This window comes from Oreochromis niloticus, linkage group LG13 (genome assembly GCF_001858045.2).
Source record: "Oreochromis niloticus isolate F11D_XX linkage group LG13, O_niloticus_UMD_NMBU, whole genome shotgun sequence".
Taxonomy (NCBI): Eukaryota; Metazoa; Chordata; class Actinopteri; order Cichliformes; family Cichlidae; genus Oreochromis; species Oreochromis niloticus.
In genome coordinates, this window is record NC_031978.2 from 3,808,609 (window position 1) to 3,829,417 (window position 20,809).

The 20,809-nt window shown below is 41.3% G+C and overlaps 1 protein-coding gene across 1 annotated transcript; it reads left to right on the forward strand.

The window, feature by feature from the left end:
• Positions 1-3,457: 3,457 nt before the first annotated feature.
• Positions 3,458-19,042, forward strand: LOC100694734 (carbonyl reductase [NADPH] 1-like). Its single transcript, XM_025897689.1, has 13 exons — positions 3,458-3,780; positions 4,315-4,354; positions 4,500-4,903; positions 13,313-13,342; positions 13,795-13,863; positions 14,065-14,139; positions 14,535-14,641; positions 15,493-15,607; positions 17,380-17,549; positions 17,665-17,772; positions 18,066-18,274; positions 18,487-18,540; positions 18,794-19,042. Exons 8-13 carry the CDS (start codon positions 15,495-15,497, stop codon positions 18,965-18,967), a joined length of 828 nt encoding a protein of 275 aa, XP_025753474.1. The 5' UTR covers positions 3,458-3,780; positions 4,315-4,354; positions 4,500-4,903; positions 13,313-13,342; positions 13,795-13,863; positions 14,065-14,139; positions 14,535-14,641; positions 15,493-15,494; the 3' UTR covers positions 18,968-19,042.
• The last annotated feature ends 1,767 nt before the right edge of the window (positions 19,043-20,809 follow it).

Sequence of the window (20,809 nt, forward strand, 5' to 3'; positions counted from 1 at the left end):
CACTTCGTAAAGGTGCGAGGAGCGAGCGACAGCCCGAACGGCAGCACTAGGTATTCGTAGGCTACGCTCTCGAATGCAAACCTCAGAAACTGCCTGTGTTTCGGGTGTATAGCCACATGAAAATAAGCCTCTGTTAGATCGATTGTCGCGAACCAATCTCCCGGGCCGACTGCATTCAAGAGCTGTTTGAGTGTTAGCATCTTGAACCTGTACGTACGTAGATACGTGTTCAAGACTCGCAGGTCGAGGATGGGACGAAGCCCTGCCCCTCTTTTCGGAACAACAAAATAGCGGCTGTACCAACCTTTGTCTGTCTCCGAAGCGGGGACCACTCGTATTGCTCTTTTCTGCAATAGCGCCTTTATTTCCTCTCTGAGTATCATGGCTGCCTCGATGTTGACAGTCGTGTTTACGACTCCTTGGAAACGAGGCGGCTTGACCCGGAACTGCAACCGGTAACCCATGGCAACGGTTCGCAGCACCCACGGAGAGGGGGCGCAAGCGCGTCACTGAGGGAAGTGAGCAGCCAGCCAGCTGACCTGTAGCACTGTCGGCGGGGCGTTGTCGCCCCCCAGTGTGTCTGCAGGGGACTGCATCACCTGCCTGACCTGGCTCATTCTGCCCGCAGGCTGAGCATTTGTGATTGTTTGAGAATAAACAACACTCTTTATTGATTGTAACATGGGAACATGTACATTCATACATTTTGTTGGAGGCACCTTTTCTGGGGCACAACAATGAGAAACAGCGGGAACACTTGATGTGGTCACCTGAACATTTAACACACCTGAACAGGGAGTTACCTGAGGCATTTTGTGTGCAGGGGTTTTGTGCTTGGGAGACTGTGTTAGGAAAGTGCAGCGCCTTCTGGGGCTGACAACCTGAACAGAATTAAGCGGCACCTCTTGGGCGGCAACAGAGGGGTAAAAGCAGTGTCTCCCTGCTGCTGGACCCCTTCTCCACTCGAAACCACAGCTAGGAGGGCTGAGGCTTCTTCCTCCTGGGCGTCGGGTCCCGCCGGGGGCCCGAGGGTGGGCCTCTGCTCCAGGCCGACTGGCGTGGAGCTCGGGCCGGAGGATGTGCTCTCGCTGGCGGCACACCCACTTCAGCAGTGGGCGCCGGTCTCTTGCCAGTCGGCAGAGGAGCGGCGGGCCTGTGAGAGCTAGCAGCGATCCGAGCTCCGCCAGGCACATTGCCTGGTACGTCTGGAGCATGGTGACGGAGCTCATGGCGCGAGCAGTGCCGGCCTGAGCCCGATAAATCTTCTCCAGCTGCGAAGCAGAGAATCTGCAGTGCTTGGACGGCAGAGTTGCGGGGCCGCCGACACCATGGTTATGGGACTGGGCCAGATAAGCAGCCAGAGGGGGTGGGTTAGCTAAGCCAGCCCCCTCGGCGCCGTCCAAATCCATGTACTGTCCATAGCCGGGCACAGTGACGCGGGTAGACAGAGGTTTGTCCCATGATGCTGTTAGCTCGCAGAGAAAGTCTGGGAACATGGGAAGGCAGTTTTTGGCCGTCGCGGGCTCCGGTGGGAGGAAAAAACCCGCGAACCGCGACGGCTTCTGAGCTGGCGGAGGACAGGGCCAGTCCACCTGCAGCTTCTCAGCAGCGCGGCGAAACAGGGAAAAAAGAGAGGTGTCATCGTGGCCGACCGGCGCAGCAGCGGCGGCACATTGGGCCGACAATGAGCTCTCCTGCTCATCCTCCGACAAACCATGGATGTCCAGGCCGATGTCCAGCACGTCATCGTCTTCCTGGGGAGCGCTGGCGGGCTTCAACCCAGGCTGAAGCCCGTCAGCGCTCCTGCATGGTTCCGGCTCGTCATCGGCTAACCCGTCAACATATTCCATATGGTCAGCCCAGCTAATTGCGGGGACATCGACCGGAAAATCCTCGTCTTCGGACTCAGACGAAGCCGGGGCTCCAGACTCGGAAAGGAGAGGGTCATGCCGTGCGACAGCCGAGCGTCCCAGCACTTTTTCCACAAACGTCACCCGTCTTTCCAGGGTCGAACGCCGGAGCTGGCGACAAAACGCACAGGCTTCGGGCTCCGTCAACGCTCTCCTAGCGTGGACGATCCCCAGGCAGACAGGACAGGCATCGTGCTGGTCGCTGTCGTGCAAACAGAAACCACATCCCTGAGGACAGGAGCGAACCGAAGATTTCTGCTTTGCTCGCTTCGGTTTGGAGTCCATTCCAAAATGCAAAGCGAAACGCTGCACAGGAAAAACTTGAAATTAGCGCTCCGCGGGCAGCCTACACACCAACTGCGCGGTGGAGGCTAACACCAACAGGGGCAGTTAAGCTAAGTTCAAGTCGGCAGACAACGGAGCTAACTAGCAGCAGCTAGCTAGCCCAACTCAGCAGAGGTGTTCTCAGCGAGGTGAAGAGCATAAGAACTGAGGGATGACTGTGATGACAGCGGCTATATGTGCAGGCGGGGCCGTGCGCGTGTCATCACACGTCATCTGCCTTAAAGGCGTGAATAAAGGTTTCTTCAGCCAGGACACGCGAGGGCGTGATATCCCATACTTATGTGCTGTACCGAGTGAATCGACTGAAAGGGAACTTATTCTCTGAATATGTAATGTATGGTGCATTTTGTTTGTATGTTATCTTTACTAATAAAGTTAAAAAAAAAAAAAAAAAAAAAAAAAAAAGACAGAAGCTGTGTCCCAAAACGTCGGCTGCATCCTTCGGAGGACCCGGCCTTCGTGGTCTACGTGGGCCGGGTCCTTCGAAGACCGAGAAGGCCGGAAGCAGTCTGCTGCTCTCGCCGGCTTGAGCGACCAATTGAACCCCCCGGCTTGCTATCGAGTGGTTGGGTAACAGACGTCTCCGAAAATGTCGGCACACTTTTGCAAATATGCGATGTCTTGATAAACCAAGCAGATATTTGAAGTTTACACAGCTACTTTCTCGCCTGAAAATATGTTAAAAGTTTATTTTGTGACCCAGAAAGATTAATAAGACTAATTTTAAAACTTAGTAGCGGCCGCCATTGTTGGTAGCTGAAATTTGGCTGGGTCGCGCTATGAATTCTGGGATATGGTGGGCCACGAAGGACACACCGGACCCATCCTTCAAATTCGGGGAAATGAAGGACGCATTTGTCGGCCGCATTTGAAGGAGTCGACGAATTGGGACAGCCTTCGTCGCCTGGCTGTGACGTAATCGGCCTTCAAATGCGGCCTCCGGAGGATGCAGCCGACGTTTTGGGACACAGCTAGAGCAATCTTGTTTTGATTCGTGGCCTGCCAAGATGGTGCTGTGCTCCCACAATGCATTGCGACATTACGTCAACTCCAAAGCCCTTTGCGTGCAGGAGAGTATGCGCATGCGCATTGCCATGGTGGTTTAAAAAATAAAGATATAATGAAAAGTAATTAATAAAAATTTAATATTTAAACATTCCCACAAATGTGCAATGAACGTTCAAAAATTCTCTTTATTAGTTGTTGCTGTTTCTTTCTTTCTTTCTTTCTTTCTTTCTTTCTTTCTTTTTTTTGAAAAATAACGACGTCTCTGAGGCGCGAATTCCGACAGTGAGAGGAACGGCTGGATACAGGAGACGGGAAGAAACAAGCCGATTATGTTCGCTTTAATTAAGTGGTTGGAAGATGTAAAATTCTCAATTCTGCCAACTGAACATATACGAGATTTTAATGAGGATGAATAATTAGCCGGCATGGAGGAAACGGACCTTTATTTGGTGGAGTGGCGACAAGAAGCCAAAAGGCGGGTGGCCGGTCTATGAAGCCTCCATCATCAAGCTAGCAGGTGCCTTTTCTCATATAATATTATTTTATTCTCACTTATTTGGCACGGAAGCGTAGAGCTGCCACCCAGGCAAAAGAGAAATATAAGTATATCACGTTATAACGTGAAAAGTTTATCGTTCTAACAATATACTATCATGTTTATACAATATACTTTTCATGTTTGAACAACATTGTACGAGCAATGTACATCATTATCACGTCCGTACAATATTGTGCGAACGTGATAATTATGTATATTGTAATAACGTGATATTATATTATACAAACATGAAAAGCATAATGTTAGAACAATAAACATTTCACGTTATAACGTGATATACTTCTATTTTTCTTTTGCCTGGGTGGCAGCTCTACGCTTCCATAATTTGGTAATCAAAATATGTAACTTAATTGATTATATTGTGACGTACTTTTGCCTTTTCTTATTATTCTGCCTTCTCAGAAAGGGAAAAAAAAATACAAATAAAACTGTTTACACTTGTTATATACAATAACTATCAAAACCTATTCACATTTAATTTGGCTTTCACAGAAATCCCACCTGTCCTTCTGGCTACAGAGTACTTACCAAGGTTAGAAACAAAGCACAGTTATGCTTAATTAATGTTCGCTAATTACAATGTTCCACATTTCCTTGCTTTTTAAGTCATTTTTAGGCTTTTTAGAGTTTTTGTTTTTTGTTTTTTTAGCAGTAATGTTTCTGCCTATTTATTTCAGCCCATGAAATCGAATGCAGATCTTCCTGATGTGAGATTTACATAAATGTAAGTAATTTTGTTTGTCATTGTCATTAATGTTGTTGCTGTTGTTGTTTTTGTGCAGTTTGCAATCATATAAACCTAGCAAGCATCAGTCAGCACAGTGACTAACCTAAACTGATTCTTGCTTTATTCACATATATTATATGTAATTATATATACCTGCACATTGTACCTTGGGTTGCAGCCACTTGGCCCCACCCCATTGTTGTGACAGCCCTGATTGTACTTATACACTGCATCTGAACAGGGAACAGTCTGCCACATTAATGTATTTTTAAGTGACTTATTTGTAATACATGAATTTGTTTCTTACAGATGTCAAAGTCTCAACGTCATGCTGCCCTCCCCCATCCTCCTAAAGTAAGTATTTGTTGTTGTAGTTTTTTATACAGTGTCTGTGTCACATGCTAATCATAATTATTGAAATAACTGTTTTCTAACAGATTTTCCAAAACACTAGTTATGTTTGTTGTCATTCAGACCAGTACTACTGCTTAGACATTGCTTAGTGGTCATGCATGTTTGACAAGCTTGTTATGATACCAAAACAGTAGGCCTGTCACAATAACCGATATATCGACTTAACACACAATACATGTACATGACCTCAATAATTGTTGATGATGCAATTTATCTGCTGATAGGTTTGTAGCTTAAACCTATTCGCTGGAACGTTGAAGGCAATGTGATTACACAGCAAGCAAGACACGAGTAGGAAACATTCTTTATGTTTCACGTGCACGGGAGAGAACTGGACAGGCGCCGTTCCTTCGCTTGACCCCAGTTGCTCTCGTCCGCTCTCCCGTAACACTGCTCTTTTATTGTGGTTACATGAATATGCATAGGTTCATTAACATATGACATCTTATAGGTATACATGTGAACAAAGAATACCCTGAGTGTGTGTGTGTGTGTGTGTGTGTGTGTGTGTGTGTATGGGGTCAAGATGTAACCCCAGGAAGACTCCCCAAAGCTGGTGCCAGGAGTCTAGCGGTACATCTGAACAAAAGGCTCTTAGACTCAAACAGATATACGTGTGTTTGCTATACCATATATCAGCAGGAGAAGATACGACCTCTCCTAGGAGGTGTGTGATCTATGCCAGAACACTCTGAAGAGGAGTGAACGCACTCCCCTCTTCATGCTACACAGAGTTGTTACAGACCTCCTAGGATGAGACATTCTTTCAATCTACAAATGATTATATACTTCTAAGCATATATGAGTAAATATTTCTAAGCATAAATGACAATCAACAATACAAATCTAACATTTCCCCCCTTTTGACAATTATGCTAGAAAAGTACCCAGTTATGATCCCGTCATGTCTGACAGTGTCAATGCAAACATTTTTATACTCAGCATATGTAAACGTACACAGGTTCACAAATGTATTAGCAGTTATCCAAGTTCTCATTGATCTCATACAATGGTAACCTGCATCCTACAAGCAAACAAATGAATTGTTAATGGTCATAAGAGAAATTAACATTTTCAAAAACATCCCAGCTTGGTTGTGCTCCTCCACAAGACATGTAAATCACACGTCTCTCTGCAGAGTGGTTTAAGTTCTGCAGGGCATCATAAATGTGTCTTCCAGTTGTTTCCATCACTGTCCATAGGACCAGAGTCGAAATGTATGTAGAATAGACATTCAAACATACCAGTTGAGTTTGTTGTTTGTCAACATGGGTCTCAGCTATCGTGAAAGCTGCAGGCCTCGTCAGCACTCTAGTTTTATGGCCTCTGCCAACCCCCATCACCTCACTTCAGGCCTCCTTGTCCTGTGGGGGATATTTATGACTCCTCCATTGTCCATCCTCTGCAGGAAAAACCCTCTGTGTAAAGGGTGCTGGATCCCGTTATCTTACTGCTGTTATGATTCCAGCAGTCTTCAGTGTGCCATCATGCACAGTATAGTGACACAGCATTAGGTGATGTTCATAGGAAACTGCTGTCATCACCACCATAGCTTCTGGTTCCTGTGCTTTTCACAGAATCATGATGTCATCCTTGGACTCCCCCTGCGCTGTCGGTGGAGCTTGGCACGCTCCCCTCATCCTTCAAGTGCCCGTCTGTTGTCCACAATCTCCTCTGTTGGCCTCTGAAAAGCCCCCTTGGCACAGCTCTCATTCCAACGCAGCTTCGTGGTCCTTGCTGTGGAATCTGATCTCCCAATGGGCCCCAAACAGCTCGACCTTTGACCTCAACCACTGCCTGGGCTGTCAGCTCTGCCTGGAATGGGTTCTTGCTTCTCACTGGGCCTCTGAAGATTCCTTTCAGCAACACTCTGACTGCTGCACCTGTATTTCCTTGCTAGGAGGAAAAACTTCTATTTGGAGTGCATGTAAACCACCATCAAACCACATTCTTTAGTTCAGTGAGCTTCATTTATGGACCATCAAAGCCTCATCTGAACATAGATGCACCACTTGCATAGGTTTAATACCCGTCTGAACTGTTAATCACAAAGATCACACAAAAATCATAAAAACATAGTTCAGAAAACATAGAAAAGATAGTTTCATGTAACTCTGTAATTCTGGACCCCTCCTCTTGACGCATGGACACTCCCATGAGTCAACTCATCAAAACCTAGATTCCTGCCTGAAAGAAAAAGGTTAGCTAGATCATGTCCCAGGCAACATCATGGCATCTCCTCTGGAGCAGCGCCGTAACCCTGCAATAAAAGATGTTAGTGTGTTTTGCACAGTAAGTGTGCTCAACATCTGGCTCTGCGTGGAGCCATCATACACACCATCATGGCCTGGAAAACAAGATCTGGAAGTAAAATCAAACTTCACACTTATAAACAATTGTATCGTAAGTAGCAATAAAGCATTCAGCATCAGCAGGACAAGTACCACGTGCAGGTTTTCTCAAATCAGTAAACTACAATTATTGGCATAATTTGCCTCAGACATGGATCATCCCATGTACTCAGTTAACATTAATGTAATCGGTGACTTCCCTTAAGCAAAGTCACTCCATGTATTTAACACTAGGAGCTCAGTAGTGGCCAGCTAATGAGCCCCATATCAAACTATTCCATAAACACTGCATCTCTTAGTTGCTTTCTCATGTTACTTGTCCGTCTCCGCTGAATCCTCTACATGCACTCTTAGAAAAACAAACATCAGCAACACACATGGACAATCCTGGAGGTCAGGCACAAGTTGACAGGTTCCAGAGGTGCTACAAAAAGACCATAAAATTAGCCATCCATAGCTGTGGAAAGAAGTGACACTAGTTTCAACACAGGGAATGTCTCACATGTTATTCACATCATTAAAGTAACCTTTAACATTTTCCCAACAACACAGTGTAACAGCATCACCGACTCATAACCTGTAAACACAGTTTTCTTCACACATGAACCCAGAAATCCTGTAGTAGAAAACATCAACCAGCTGTCCTGGTATAAATCACATGATCAAATCACATGAAGAACTGTAATGCTGTAGAAATGTTAGCGCTGCGCAGGTGTATACACACTTCCCCACAGTCACCTCTGTGAACAACACAAGGTAGTGAATAACACCCCTGGTAGATGCACAGACACAGAAAGTGGCATTTAAACGGTTAAGTCGGTACAGCCAAAGCTCACGCAACCTCAAATGTTGTTGTCATCTTTCTGCTCCTGTAAAAAGAAACACACATAGATTCATCTGCACCTTTGTCAGGTGGGGGTTAACTTCGCACAGTGATGTCAGTCAGTCTGTCAGCTTCTGTCCGCTTTTACCAGTCAGTCAGTTTTATTTTCTCTCACTCATTCATTCATGCATTCATTCATTCTTTCTTTGCTGACAGTGGGAATTACCGTCGCATTTTCATTTCCACTTCTCAGCAAAATGACGTCATTTCAAAAAGAAAAGAAGAACTTTATATGGGATTATCTCGCTTAATCCTTTTTGGGTAGGGACCTATTTTCTAATTGTCCCATATAAGTGGCTTTCTCCAGAGCCCATTGTAATCTTTTGGAGAAACTCAATTGCAACAATTTTCTCGACGACGCGTCATATAGCGCTTCAGTTCTAATCGTGCAGATCTGCTCAAACAGAGGTTATCAAACAAAACTTTCAGTGCACTATGAAAGTATCAAAATAAAAAGGCCTCGTTAAGTCATGACACATGCTCCTCATCTCAGGAGGGTAAATCATACCATTAGCATGATTTATCATACCATCATACTAATTGGCAGGCTCAACTTCACAACAAAAGAAAAATCATCAGCTAGATAAACTCCAAACCAACCATCAGCCACACAACACACAACATAAGCCTCATGTCTCATTAGCTATGAATTTTAATCCCCAGGACTGTACTTTTTACTCATTTAGGCCACAGATTTTATTTAGTTTTCCTTTTTCCCCTTCATCATAAAACATGTGACATGTTGTCATGCATTTCACAAAAGAAGTTTGTTCTTATGTATTCAGAGTTGTGTATCTGGGTGCAGGATTCACTCGCACATCACAACAGGAAACTCAGTGTTTTAGAGTCTCCACTCTTACACATCTCATTCACTCGTGCTAGAATTCAATCACCTTTCATTAATCTAAGAACCATCAACTAATTTGCATATCAGCTATTAACCCACTAAGATGACAGGACAACAGAGATGCATGTTCAAAATATTATCACAAAAATAGAATTTCCCTCATACAGTAAATTACTTGTGCTGCATCAGTCAAGCAGAAAGCATCTCCCAATTTACTATATTACCAACTAAATTTGTTGTCTGATCACTGGTTGGTCAAACCAGAATCCTTTTTTTCCCACAAAAGTTAAACTGTTGTCCTGCAACCTAGAGAGTTAACTGTCAGCATTGGATAAATTCAGCATTTGATAACAAGCATCTGTTAAATTTACACTACTTTAGCACTGATGAGAGATAACAAGCTGATTTTCATTGCATGTGTGTTTGTGTTATTAGGCAGGTTTAATCAATGTGTCTGGAGCTGCATCTCCAGCAGGGCATGTTCTTAAAGCTGCCTTTCCTACACACTCCTCTGCTATTATTTGATCCTTTCTTAACTAATGTGCTATGAGTCCACTGGTCTTTGCATCACACCAGGTGACTTGGACAAGATGATAAACAGACTCACATGCTCAAGATGGTGCCTAATCTTCATGGGCTCTCTTGTGTTTGTGTTAGTAGGGTTAATGCATGTTCTGCTTGTGTGTGTGATTTTGTATATGTTTCTTTTTGCAGTGTTTCAGACTCCTTCACAATTTTCCACTTAAGCAGTCAGTTTTCTTTTCCCCAGGTTTGCTAACCCAAATTTTGATTTCCCACATTAAACAACAGCACTCTCTGTGTTGTCACCTACTCACTCTGTTGTCCTCTCCCACTTCAACAGTCCAACAGCCGGCAGTTCTTCTTCAGCTTTGTCCTGTGTTCCACTGTCTCTTCTTGCCATTTTCTCCAAAGGCGGCAAATGTCAAACTCCAACAGTCTCCTCAGTTCTCCTCAAAAGTTCTCTTCACAAGCACAGTGAACTTTGCAGCTTGTTGGAAACACAGTGTCATTCATCCAATCAGGATGATGGTTTGCTCTTCTTCTCCGATGCTGTTTGTCCACACTGCTGCTGCTTGCTGGGTCTCTTTGCTCAGGACTTGCTGCTGTCTCTTTATCTGCCATGTTATTGCTCTTTGGAACTGCATTCCTTGTCTTCAGGGAGGAGTGAGAGCTCACTTGTGAGGATGAGGGACACATGGAGCTGTAAATAAGTTAGCCAGAAATTGGCCTGAACGTTTCCAATGATGTTAAACTATAACTTTATTCCGACCGCTGCATGTGGAAAATGGATTCATCTGAAAGTGACAAAGCTAAGACATTTTCATTATTATCATCACTGCTTAACCAACACACATCTCTCTCTCTGTTTTTTGAACTCTCCTTTCTTAAAAGTAGAAAATGAGATTGTAGTTGTTCTTGGCTGATAAACACAAAACCTTTTTCCTATGATTTTTCATCTACAATGTAGATTTTGTCTCTGTTTTACTCTTTTTTTCTTATAACTGGTGACCTGCAGAATCACCGGTCTCACAATTGGAGATAATTACGTTTACACAGCGCACACACACTGCGACGTCAGACACATTCACACTCATTTTTTCATCTGCATAAATAAACCATATGGCTGATGATATGTGCCATGGTGATCCATAAGTATGATCACAAGTTTATTTAATTATTTTTCAACCCAACAAAACAAATAAACAAAAACATGATGCTGATGCTATGAACACTCTACACACATGAATCAAGATCCAGGAAAACTGCTGCGCATCTGAAAGAAGAAGCTGAACTCACAGATACGCTACATACTCGAGTTATCATAGTTCTCTTCCCCTTTCTTTGATGAGTTCTCAGCCAGCTCCTGATCTGATAATGTGTAGCTTGCTCATCAGCTCAGAAGAGACAGCAACACAACCTCACACAGTGGTTGCGTGCTTTGCCCACAGTGGCAAAGACTTGCACTTTCATATTCAACTCAGCTTCTCCATCATGTAGTTTTCAGCTGTTTCACACAGGGTTCAGCATAATAGTTGTTTTCATAGGTGTGCTCTATATCTCAACAATGGCTCATAATAAGACAGTCTTTCAAACAGGTCAAGTGCCTCTATGCATGTAATTAGGTAAAATATTTGCCTATTGTACTTCATCTCATATGTCATTGTACTGAATTTGAACAACCTTAAGCTTAATGCAGATTACTTTTAACAACTGGTTAAAGTAATGGTCTGGAGCACAGGCCATTGTTAATCAGGGCAATCTAAAGAATCATCTAAACATTTTGTGTCAGCACGGGGTGGGGGAAAGCCATTCACCAGAGCATGGCTTAACTGCTGCTGATGTGGCTGGCCTTCTCCACACGCTCTTCAAGGCTGCTGTTTTCCTAAAAACTTCTAACATTTGAGATTCTCCCACGACCAGTTTACGCTCATGACAATTATGAGAATATAAATACCTCGCGCTGCTGGGAGTGCATTCTTGCATGAATGTGTCATCTCCCTGTGAGGCAGTCTTACTTGCTCGGGAACCCATGATAACAACAACAACCGTGTCCCAGACCACGCCTGCTCCGCAGTCATTAACACAGACACACTCAACACAACAACAACAACACAAAATAGGCCTATTGTCCAGCACAGTCTGGACTCCGCGGAACTCGCCCCACTAAGACGGTGAACCAAAAAAGTTCGAACTGCGCAACTCTGCGACTTAATGCTTCTGTACAACAACTTCACTGAGCGGTTTTGTACATCGCCCCACTAAGACGGCGAATTTTAGCCCCACTAAGCGGCCACGGACAACGCTCCACTGAGCGGCGAAGACGTACAGTTATAGAGATGTACTCTAAACTTACTCGGTGTTGCTTAGCGTGTAATATCAGCCTCGGATCCCGCCGATCGTCATTCATCGAAGAGAGAAAACAGACAGCTAATCCACCGGCCCAATGACAAATTCTCACGTCTCGCTGATGTCAGGGTTCTCTCCTCGGTGAATGCCGACTCCAGGGATCCGGCTCGAAGGACCAATTAATGATAGGTTTGTAGCTTGAACCTATTTGCTGGAACGTTGAAGGCAATGTGATTACACAGCAAGCAAGACTCGAGTAGGCAACATTCTTTATGTTTCACGTGCACGGGAGAGAACTGGACAGGCGCCGTTCCTTCGCTTGACCCCAGTTGCTCTCGTCCGCTCTCCCGTAACACTGCTCTTTTATTGTGGTTACATGAATATGCATAGGTTCATTAACATATGACATCTTATAGGTATACATGTGAACAAAGAATACCCTGAGTGTGTGTGTGTGTGTGTGTATCTGTGTGTGTATGGGGTCAAGATGTAACCCCAGGAAGACTCCCCAAAGCTGGTGCCAGGAGTCTAGCGGTACATCTGAACAAAAGGCTCTTAGACTCAAACAGATATACGTGTGTTTGCTATACCATATATCAGCAGGAGAAGATACGACTTCTCCTAGGAGGTGTGTGATCTATGCCAGAACACTCTGAAGAGGAGTGAACGCACTCCCCTCTTCATGCTACACAGAGTTGTTACAGACCTCCTAGGATGAGACATTCTTTCAATCTACAAATGATTATATACTTCTAAGCATATATGAGTAAATATTTCTAAGCATAAATGACAATCAACAATACAAATCTAACATCTGCCATTATATTTACAAAAATAAAATATAATAATAACAACACAATAACATTAAATAACATTGTTTTCTATTTGTTAGAAAATTTACTATTTATTCAAGTTTTTATGGTATCTAATATTTTGATACCTAATTTCCATGATCTAAATATTTATTTATTTTATTTTATTTTATATTTTGTTGGTTTGTCAATTGAAAGTGTGTAGATCTTGCATTATTATGGTGTTATATTATGATTATACATTCAAAGACATAAAATGGTCTTAAAATGACAATGACATAACTTGTCACAATTGTTTATGGGTCAATATACCGACCAACAAAAAGTTGTTATCGTAACAGGCCTTCAAAACAGACGGTTTTATGATTGATAAATTCAAAAAATAAATACATTTAATTTCTCTGAGATTCTCTAATATTCAGTTACAGTTCACAACACAGCTACCTGTACATGCAGTATTATACTGTAAATATAAATCTCTGCATTTAGCATCCCACTAGAAGAGTCACAGTTACTGCCTCTTTTTTTTTTTTTTTTTTTTTACAAATACCTGTACTATTACTAACACATTTACTGTTTTACTTTTAGCCTGTGGATACAAATGCAGATTTCCTTAATGTAAGTTGTGCATTTACATCATGTTATTTTTTATTATTATTTATTTATTTTATTTTACATTCAAATATTTCAAGCTTCTTGGTTAAAGAAGCTTGATTGCTAGTAGGTAAAGAATAGTTCACCTATAATTGATATTCCCAATTAATTTCTCACCTCTGATTGAATGCCTTTGTTTGTTTGCCTTTTTTGATTATAACAAAACATTTTTGCAGGATATATATGGTGAATTTATATGCATAGATACAGTCGTAGTGCTTGACACATGCACAGAGCAGTAGATGTACTAAAAAGGAAATAATTACAATCATGATGTTGATTGCTGATGTCAGTATATATATTTTAGAGGAATGTTTTGTTTTTCACCCAAAATGAACTATGCTTCGGAAGAGATTTATTACCCTACCTGACTCTTATATATTGTTCTGTTTTTTGTTTTATTTTGTTATTTTCAGGTTCAATGGTGCGTGTTCTTCTAATGGCCGCCTTCCCACTGGAGGTTTTGATCCACAGCAATTTAAAAGGTAAACAGCTTTGAAAGTCAGTTCAAATGGTTAGCTAATAGTATTCTAAAAAGCCTACTTCTCTGTCACCAGTTTCTTTACCAAAAAGTACCCATAAAAGTATATCGCATATCATTGTAGTTCAAATGTTTAGTTGTACAAATATCAGATTTTTGGAAATCTAAAACTAGTCAAACACTGAAATGTTCATGCTTTTTAAAGGAGGACAGAGCAAAACGGACATCGGCACAGAGCGAAGAACTGCCCTTCATAAGGACACTATGACAGCCATATATAGTAAGTGAAGACTTTCTGTGTATCTAAAATTGCATACAGCACAAGTAACTTACTTTGCAACCATTAAAATAGGTTGTAAAGTAAGTTACCAATACAAATAGGTGATGGTGCATTGTAGTGGTTGGTCTCAGACAAAGAAGGTCAACAGATTTATGAATGCTGGAGGGTAAGGAGAGACGATCAAAAGGGGTGTTAGCATTACTGTAATGTGAACTGGATAGACTTTCCATCTAGGAAAAAAAAGAGGTAAAATTAAGCGTAAAATATATCTGTATTAATATCTGTATCTATATAAACAGAAATATCTGTTTGCTAAATTAAGCCAGCTAACATAAATCATATTTTTATTTTAATTCTGATAAAAGTAATAGAACTGTGACTTTTGTTTGTTACAGTGGCGGTAAGGAAGAGGTTTCCCAATGTGTCCAGAAGGGCTTTGAGGATTGCAGTGAAAGCTGGGGGAACTGAGACTGCTGGAAAAGGAAAAGAAATTACATTTTAAGTATGTTGACTTATGTTCATACAATCACACACACATATATATACACACACATATATGTATATGTGTGTGTATATATATATGTGTGTGCGTGTTTCTTTTAGAATGTTTAAGTATGTAATGAGAATAAAATTATAAAATGAATATTCCTTGCTTGATTGATATGCTATATGTATGTTTTAAACATCAAATAAAGATTTCTTTCAGCTGTTACATGTGAATGTGTTTTCTTAGAAATATATGAAGGGTTAAATTTATATATTTTTGAATGATTTTAAAGAAGTTTAAATTGTATTTTGAAATATATTTTATAAATATATTTCAAAATATTAAAAAAACAGCCAAAAAATATATGTGTTAAAACACATTTCAAAATATATTATAAATATATTTTTTAAATATATTTTAAAATATACAAAAAATGGCCAAAAAATATATGTGCTAAAATATATTTCAAAATATATAAATATATTTTAAAATGTATTTTAGCACATATATTTTTTGGCCATTTTTTGTATATTTTGAAATATATTTCAAAATGTATTTTAAAATATATTTTTTTACCGTATGGGATACTTTATTGATCCCTGTGGGGAAATTACTTTTTTTTTCTCTGCATTTGACCCATTCACTCAATGAAGCAGTGGGCAGCCACTAAGCAGGCGCCCGGGGAGCAGTGTGTAGGGACAGTACCTTGCTCAGGGGTACCTCAGGGTAGCTGTTCAGCAGATTCGAACCCCTGACCTTCCCATCATAGGGGCGACCAGTCTACCGACTACTACCTACTCTACCTAAGCTTTATTTATGAGAAATAGTGCCTCAATTTGTAACCTCATATTTCTCTCTCTGTACAGACATGTCGACCAAGGTTGCAGTGGTTACTGGCAGTAACAAAGGCATCGGTCTGGCCATCGTCCGAGCGCTCTGCAAGCAGTTCAGTGGAGACGTTTACGTCACCTCCAGAGACGTGTAGGTATCTTTACCTGGTACCACCTGGACTGAACCTGGGTCATGTGGGACAAAATGTAACTGTAGTCACATCCTTAACTGCAACTGGTTATGCTTTGACCCAACTCTACCCAACTATCCAACTCTGTGTAGATTTAATAGCACTTGTCGACATTATTATAATATCCTTGAAAACTGGGTTTTAAGTTTTAAAGATTTTGGAAAAATGTAATATTCATGTAAATATTCATGAATATTCACCAACTGCCAGAGTTAACGTCAAAGTCACTTTCAATGTCAATTTTATTTCTATAGCACATTTAAAACAACAGTTGACCAAAGTGCTTTACAGCTTAGTTAATGAACAAGCGGAAAATAAATACAGCAAAACAAGACATGAGAAGAAGCAAAGACAATATATTGGGGCGATTGTGGCTCAAGAGTTGGCAGTTCGTCTTGTAATCAGAAGGTTGCCGGTTCGTGCCCTGGCTCCGACAGTCTCGGTCATTGTGTCCTTGGGCAAGACACTTCACCCACTACTGGTGGTGGTCAGAGGGCCTGGTGGCGCCAGTGTCAGTGCGCCCCAGGGCAGCTGTGGCTACAATGTAGCTTGCCATCAACAGTGTGTGAATGTGTGGATGACTGAAAGTAGTGTAAAGCACTTTGGGGCCCATAGGGACTAAGTAAAGCGCTATACAAATACAGGCCATTTACCATATTGTGAAAACATAAACAAAAACTTGATGGTACACAAACTGAATTCGAATTAAAGGCCAATGTGAAAAATTGAGTTTTAAGACAGGATTTAAAAGACTGTATCGACTCTGAAGTACGAATATCAAGTGGCGAGTTATCTCAGAGTCTGGGGGCTGCAACTGCAAAGGCCAGATCCCCTCTATGGTTTAATCGAGACTTCGGTTGTACTAAGAGCATCTGGCTCGATGATCTCAGTGCTCCTTGGGGTTAAATATGTTGAGGTGTTTGCTTAATAGCTGGGTCCCATACCATATAAAACTTTGACAGTAAGTAAATAAATCTGAAAATCAAATGCACAGGGAGCCAGTGCAAATTTGCTAAAACTGGAGTGATGTGAGCACGCCAAATAAAGAGAACTGCAGTAGTCCAGTCTAGAGGTGATGTAGGCATGAACACGTTTTTCAAGGTCTTTTGAAGGAAGATAAGTTTCACTTTGGCAATTTCATGGAACTGATAAAAATTTGTCCACACAACTGTGGACGCTTGCTGCTGTAATTTAAAAGTGCTATCTAAAAACACTCTAAGATTTCTTACAGTCTGGGAATGATGACAAGCAAGAGGACCGAGGGTATCTGTTAACTTATCCAACGGGGTATGACTTCATAAATCAATAACTCCAGTCTTATTTTCATTTAAGGTAAAAAAGTTCTGTGTTAACCAGTCTTTAACATAATGTACAGTTAAACAGTGGGACAGACACATCCAATCCAATGGATGGCATCAGCATAACAGTGAAAAGGAATGTGTGGCATTTCCGATCTGGGATTTCAGATCGGCGGGCAGAACACAAAAAATTATATGGAAAACTTTCACTTGGAATAAATATTAAAATGTGCTTTAAATATTAATATTAGCACCTTACTTTGGTCAGTGCAGGGTGTTAGAAATAACAATTCTAAAGAACTGTTATTTCTAGTTCTTTATGAATAAAGTTGGCTTGGCTTTACGTAAATGTAAGATTAAAAGGAAGAGAGACTTAAAAAACCCACTGAGCACTGAGAGTAACAGTAAATGAAACATTTTTGCTCCTTTTGCAGAGGTCGGGGTGAGGCAGCAGTGAAGACTCTGAACTCAGAGGGACTGAAACCCAAGTTTCACCAGCTGGACATCAATGACGTGAACAGCATTAAAACTGCTGCTGCCTACTTTAAAGGGAAGTATGATGGAGTGGACATTCTCATCAATAATGCTGGAATAGCATTCAAAGGTAGAATCATAAAAATGCACTGATGGATGTTGTACTGGATCCACATATACAATAATCTGAAACTGCAGCTATAAACTGAATTTGATGACTCAACATGTAATCTCTTTCCTTTCAGCGGCAGACACAACTCCATTTGGTGACCAGGCAGAGGTGACCCTGAGGACAAACTTCTTTGCCACCAGAGACATGTCGACTCACTTCTTGCCACTCGTCAAAGCTGGAGGTACAGATGCAGAGCACATTCCAGTCTACTGCTGCTGAAGTTTTCTTTGTTTTAATTTTCATAAAAATATTCAGACTAACTGTAAAGCATGGTGGAAGTAGCATCATGCAAGGTGTTGCTTTGGAGCAACAGTGACGGGTAATTCCTACTGATGGTTTCCATAAAACCTAGAGGAAGGAATGGGAAGCATTGCCCAAATCCAGGTCTATAAAACTTTGTCCTACACCACAAACACTGAATAGAAGTAAAGTATAGTACTGAGTACTTTAGGCATCTGTTTGTATGTGTTGTAGGGCGTGTGGTGAACGTCTCCAGCATGCTTAGTGCCAGCGGTTTGAAACAGTGCAGCCCAGAACTCCAGCAACGTTTCCACAGTGAGGACATCACAGAGGACGAGCTGGTGGCACTGATGCAACGATTTGTTGATGAGGCCAAGAAAGGCGAACACAAGCAAGGCGGCTGGCCTGATATGTCGTATGCAGTATCCAAAATTGGAGTGACGGTACGACTAAACACTTTGTCTTTAGGTTTTTACCTGACGAGCTTGCAAAATGGAGGAATATTCAGATAGGGCAGGCTAAAGTCAACCTGCAAAGTGATCATTCAAAACTCAAAAGATTTGCAAAACTTCAAATACAAACTTCAATTAAAATGCTTTTGCTTTAGTTTTAAATTCTTGGAGACTTTCATTTATTACGCTTGTTTGTGTTTAAGGTGCTATCCATGATTCATGCTCGTCGCGTGTCTAAGGAGAGACCAAAAGATGGGGTAACGGAAATTTATGATCTTAAAATCAAATTATAAACAACTGTCTTGATTCTTCTATGCTGCTCAGCATACCAGTTTGTTTTATTGATATAGTGCCAAATCACAACACCAGTTGTCTCAAGGCACTTTATATTGTAACGTAATAACAGTGTGGAAATAAATTAAACAGGACTTAATATGATATTATGTATTCTCAAAGGTTTTGTCCTGTCTTTGAAGCTTCCCTTCTTATACTTGTTATTCTTTTTTACAGATCTTGATTAATGCCTGCTGTCCAGGGTGGGTACGCACGGAGATCGCTGCGCCAGGTGCCCCAAAGTCACCAGACGAGGGCGCCATAACACCAGTCTACCTGGCCCTGCTTGCCCCCGGAGCCACCGAGCCTCATGGAAAGTATGTCTCTGATAAGGAAGTTCAGCCATGGTGATAGAAAGTTGTTCTAAATAAATGACAGTTTTCATCAGCTGATGTTTTAACAAGTGAAAAGTAAACTTGCTGTTTCTGAAGCTATTTAAAATAAAATAAAATAAAATGCTTGTTATTAAAACTTTACTGTGATTTTTTAAAACAACAAATTAACTTTAGGTTGAAAATGATTTTTAAAGAACACAATCGGTTTATACCTGCAATGTAATTTTACACATATATATATATATAAATAAAATTAAACCATGGCGGATAATTGTCGAAAAGCTTGAGGTCTGAATCAGTTTTTAGAGCATCTTGATTTGTTAATTGGGGCAGTGGTAGAGCAGAACCACAAAGGAAGTGAAAACATAAACATCCTGTCCTGACAAAATGCTGTTTGCTGGACAAAAGCACATACTCTGTTCTAAGCCTCATACTTTTATATGTCAGTAGTGCTACAGATTAGAGATGGACCGATCTGATATTACGTATCGGTATCGGTCCGATACTGACCTAAATTACTGGATCGGATATCGGCGAAAAATAAAAAATGTAATCCGATCCATTAAGTATCAAAAAAAGCATCTCACAAAACTTGCAACACGGCGTAACTCGGCTCATAACCGTAGCACATCGGAGCAGTATGCCTCACGTGATTGAGCGGCTGTGTGTATTTGTAGCCTCGCTACCAAACCAGCATTTCATCTCCGAGGAAGTTATCCCAGAGAGAAGTAAAGCAAGTGTGTAAGTTCATCTCTGAATGTTTGTAAAGCGTTCCCATGTTAAGCTTAACAACCGATATATGGAGTGACTGCCTCTCTCTCTCCCTCTCCTGCCGCTACTTCAATCGTGAAACTGCTTAACGATCAGCTGATCGGCTTTTCTGTCGCGAGTCCGTCTCTCTTCTTTGTTTTTGGCCCACTTTGCACCAGAAAGAGGAAACCAGCGGCGGAACAACAGCAGCACGTTTAACCTTGATAAGCTGTTGTTAGAATTTATTTAATATTACTTTCTACACCAGGATCCTTTTCTACGCAGCTGACGGCTGGTAACTGTGCAGGGGCGGATCTAGCAAAGTTTAGCCAGGGGGGCCGATAGGGCATGAACAGGGAAAAGGAGGGCACAAAGACATACTTTTCTTTCTTATTCTCATTTAAAATATGTAGCTTTTAATAAATAATTATCTGAATCTTACACCCAAAGTTTTAATCTGATGTAAAATGTATAGAAGTCCATTACTATATATAGTAACTCTCAAGTCTATATACCCTAGTAAGCTATACTACTTTTTCCTTTGGGAAGGTACCGTCTGTGAATTCTGCAATTCTGTTGAAGAAAGATGTTGAATCTATTTAATTATTCTTGAAAAATAATTTGTTTCTGTGCATTTTTTTCCACCCTGCATCAAATTAAAGTTGATTACATCGATTAAGCATCAAGAGGTGGAGGGTGGGTGGTTCCCTATTTTTTTTTTTTTTGCTGGGAGTTTGCAACCCTATTAGTTAGGTTGCTTAATATTTCTGCTAAGTACTCTTTAAAATACCAGAATAGGGAGGATGGAGTAGGTTTAAGTTAGGTTTTAAGTTAGGTAAGGTTTATTAGATTGATCAGTGTTGCTGAACTATGAAATATTTTGGGTGCAGTGTATTTTTTACACACAGGTATAACAGAATAGCTTTAGTGTTGTTGTTTATTTAAACTTGAGTATGAACTTATACAAAATGCAGCAAGATATTAAAAAAAACAGTTTTATTGATTAAAAAACACAATATCGGATTCATATCGGTATCGGCAGATATCCAAATTTATGATATCGGTATCGGTATTGGACATAAAAAAGTGGTATCGTGCCATCTCTACT

Bases quoted from the DNA above. Each gene is read 5' to 3' on its own strand.
- LOC100694734 (XM_025897689.1), top strand. From the start codon at position 15,495: ATGTCGACCAAGGTTGCAGTGGTTACTGGCAGTAACAAAGGCATCGGT. The intron at 17,773-18,065 runs GTACAGATGCAG...TATGTGTTGTAG, and splicing joins GCCACTCGTCAAAGCTGGAG to GGCGTGTGGTGAACGTCTCC. The intron at 18,275-18,486 runs GTACGACTAAAC...TTTGTGTTTAAG, and splicing joins TATCCAAAATTGGAGTGACG to GTGCTATCCATGATTCATGC.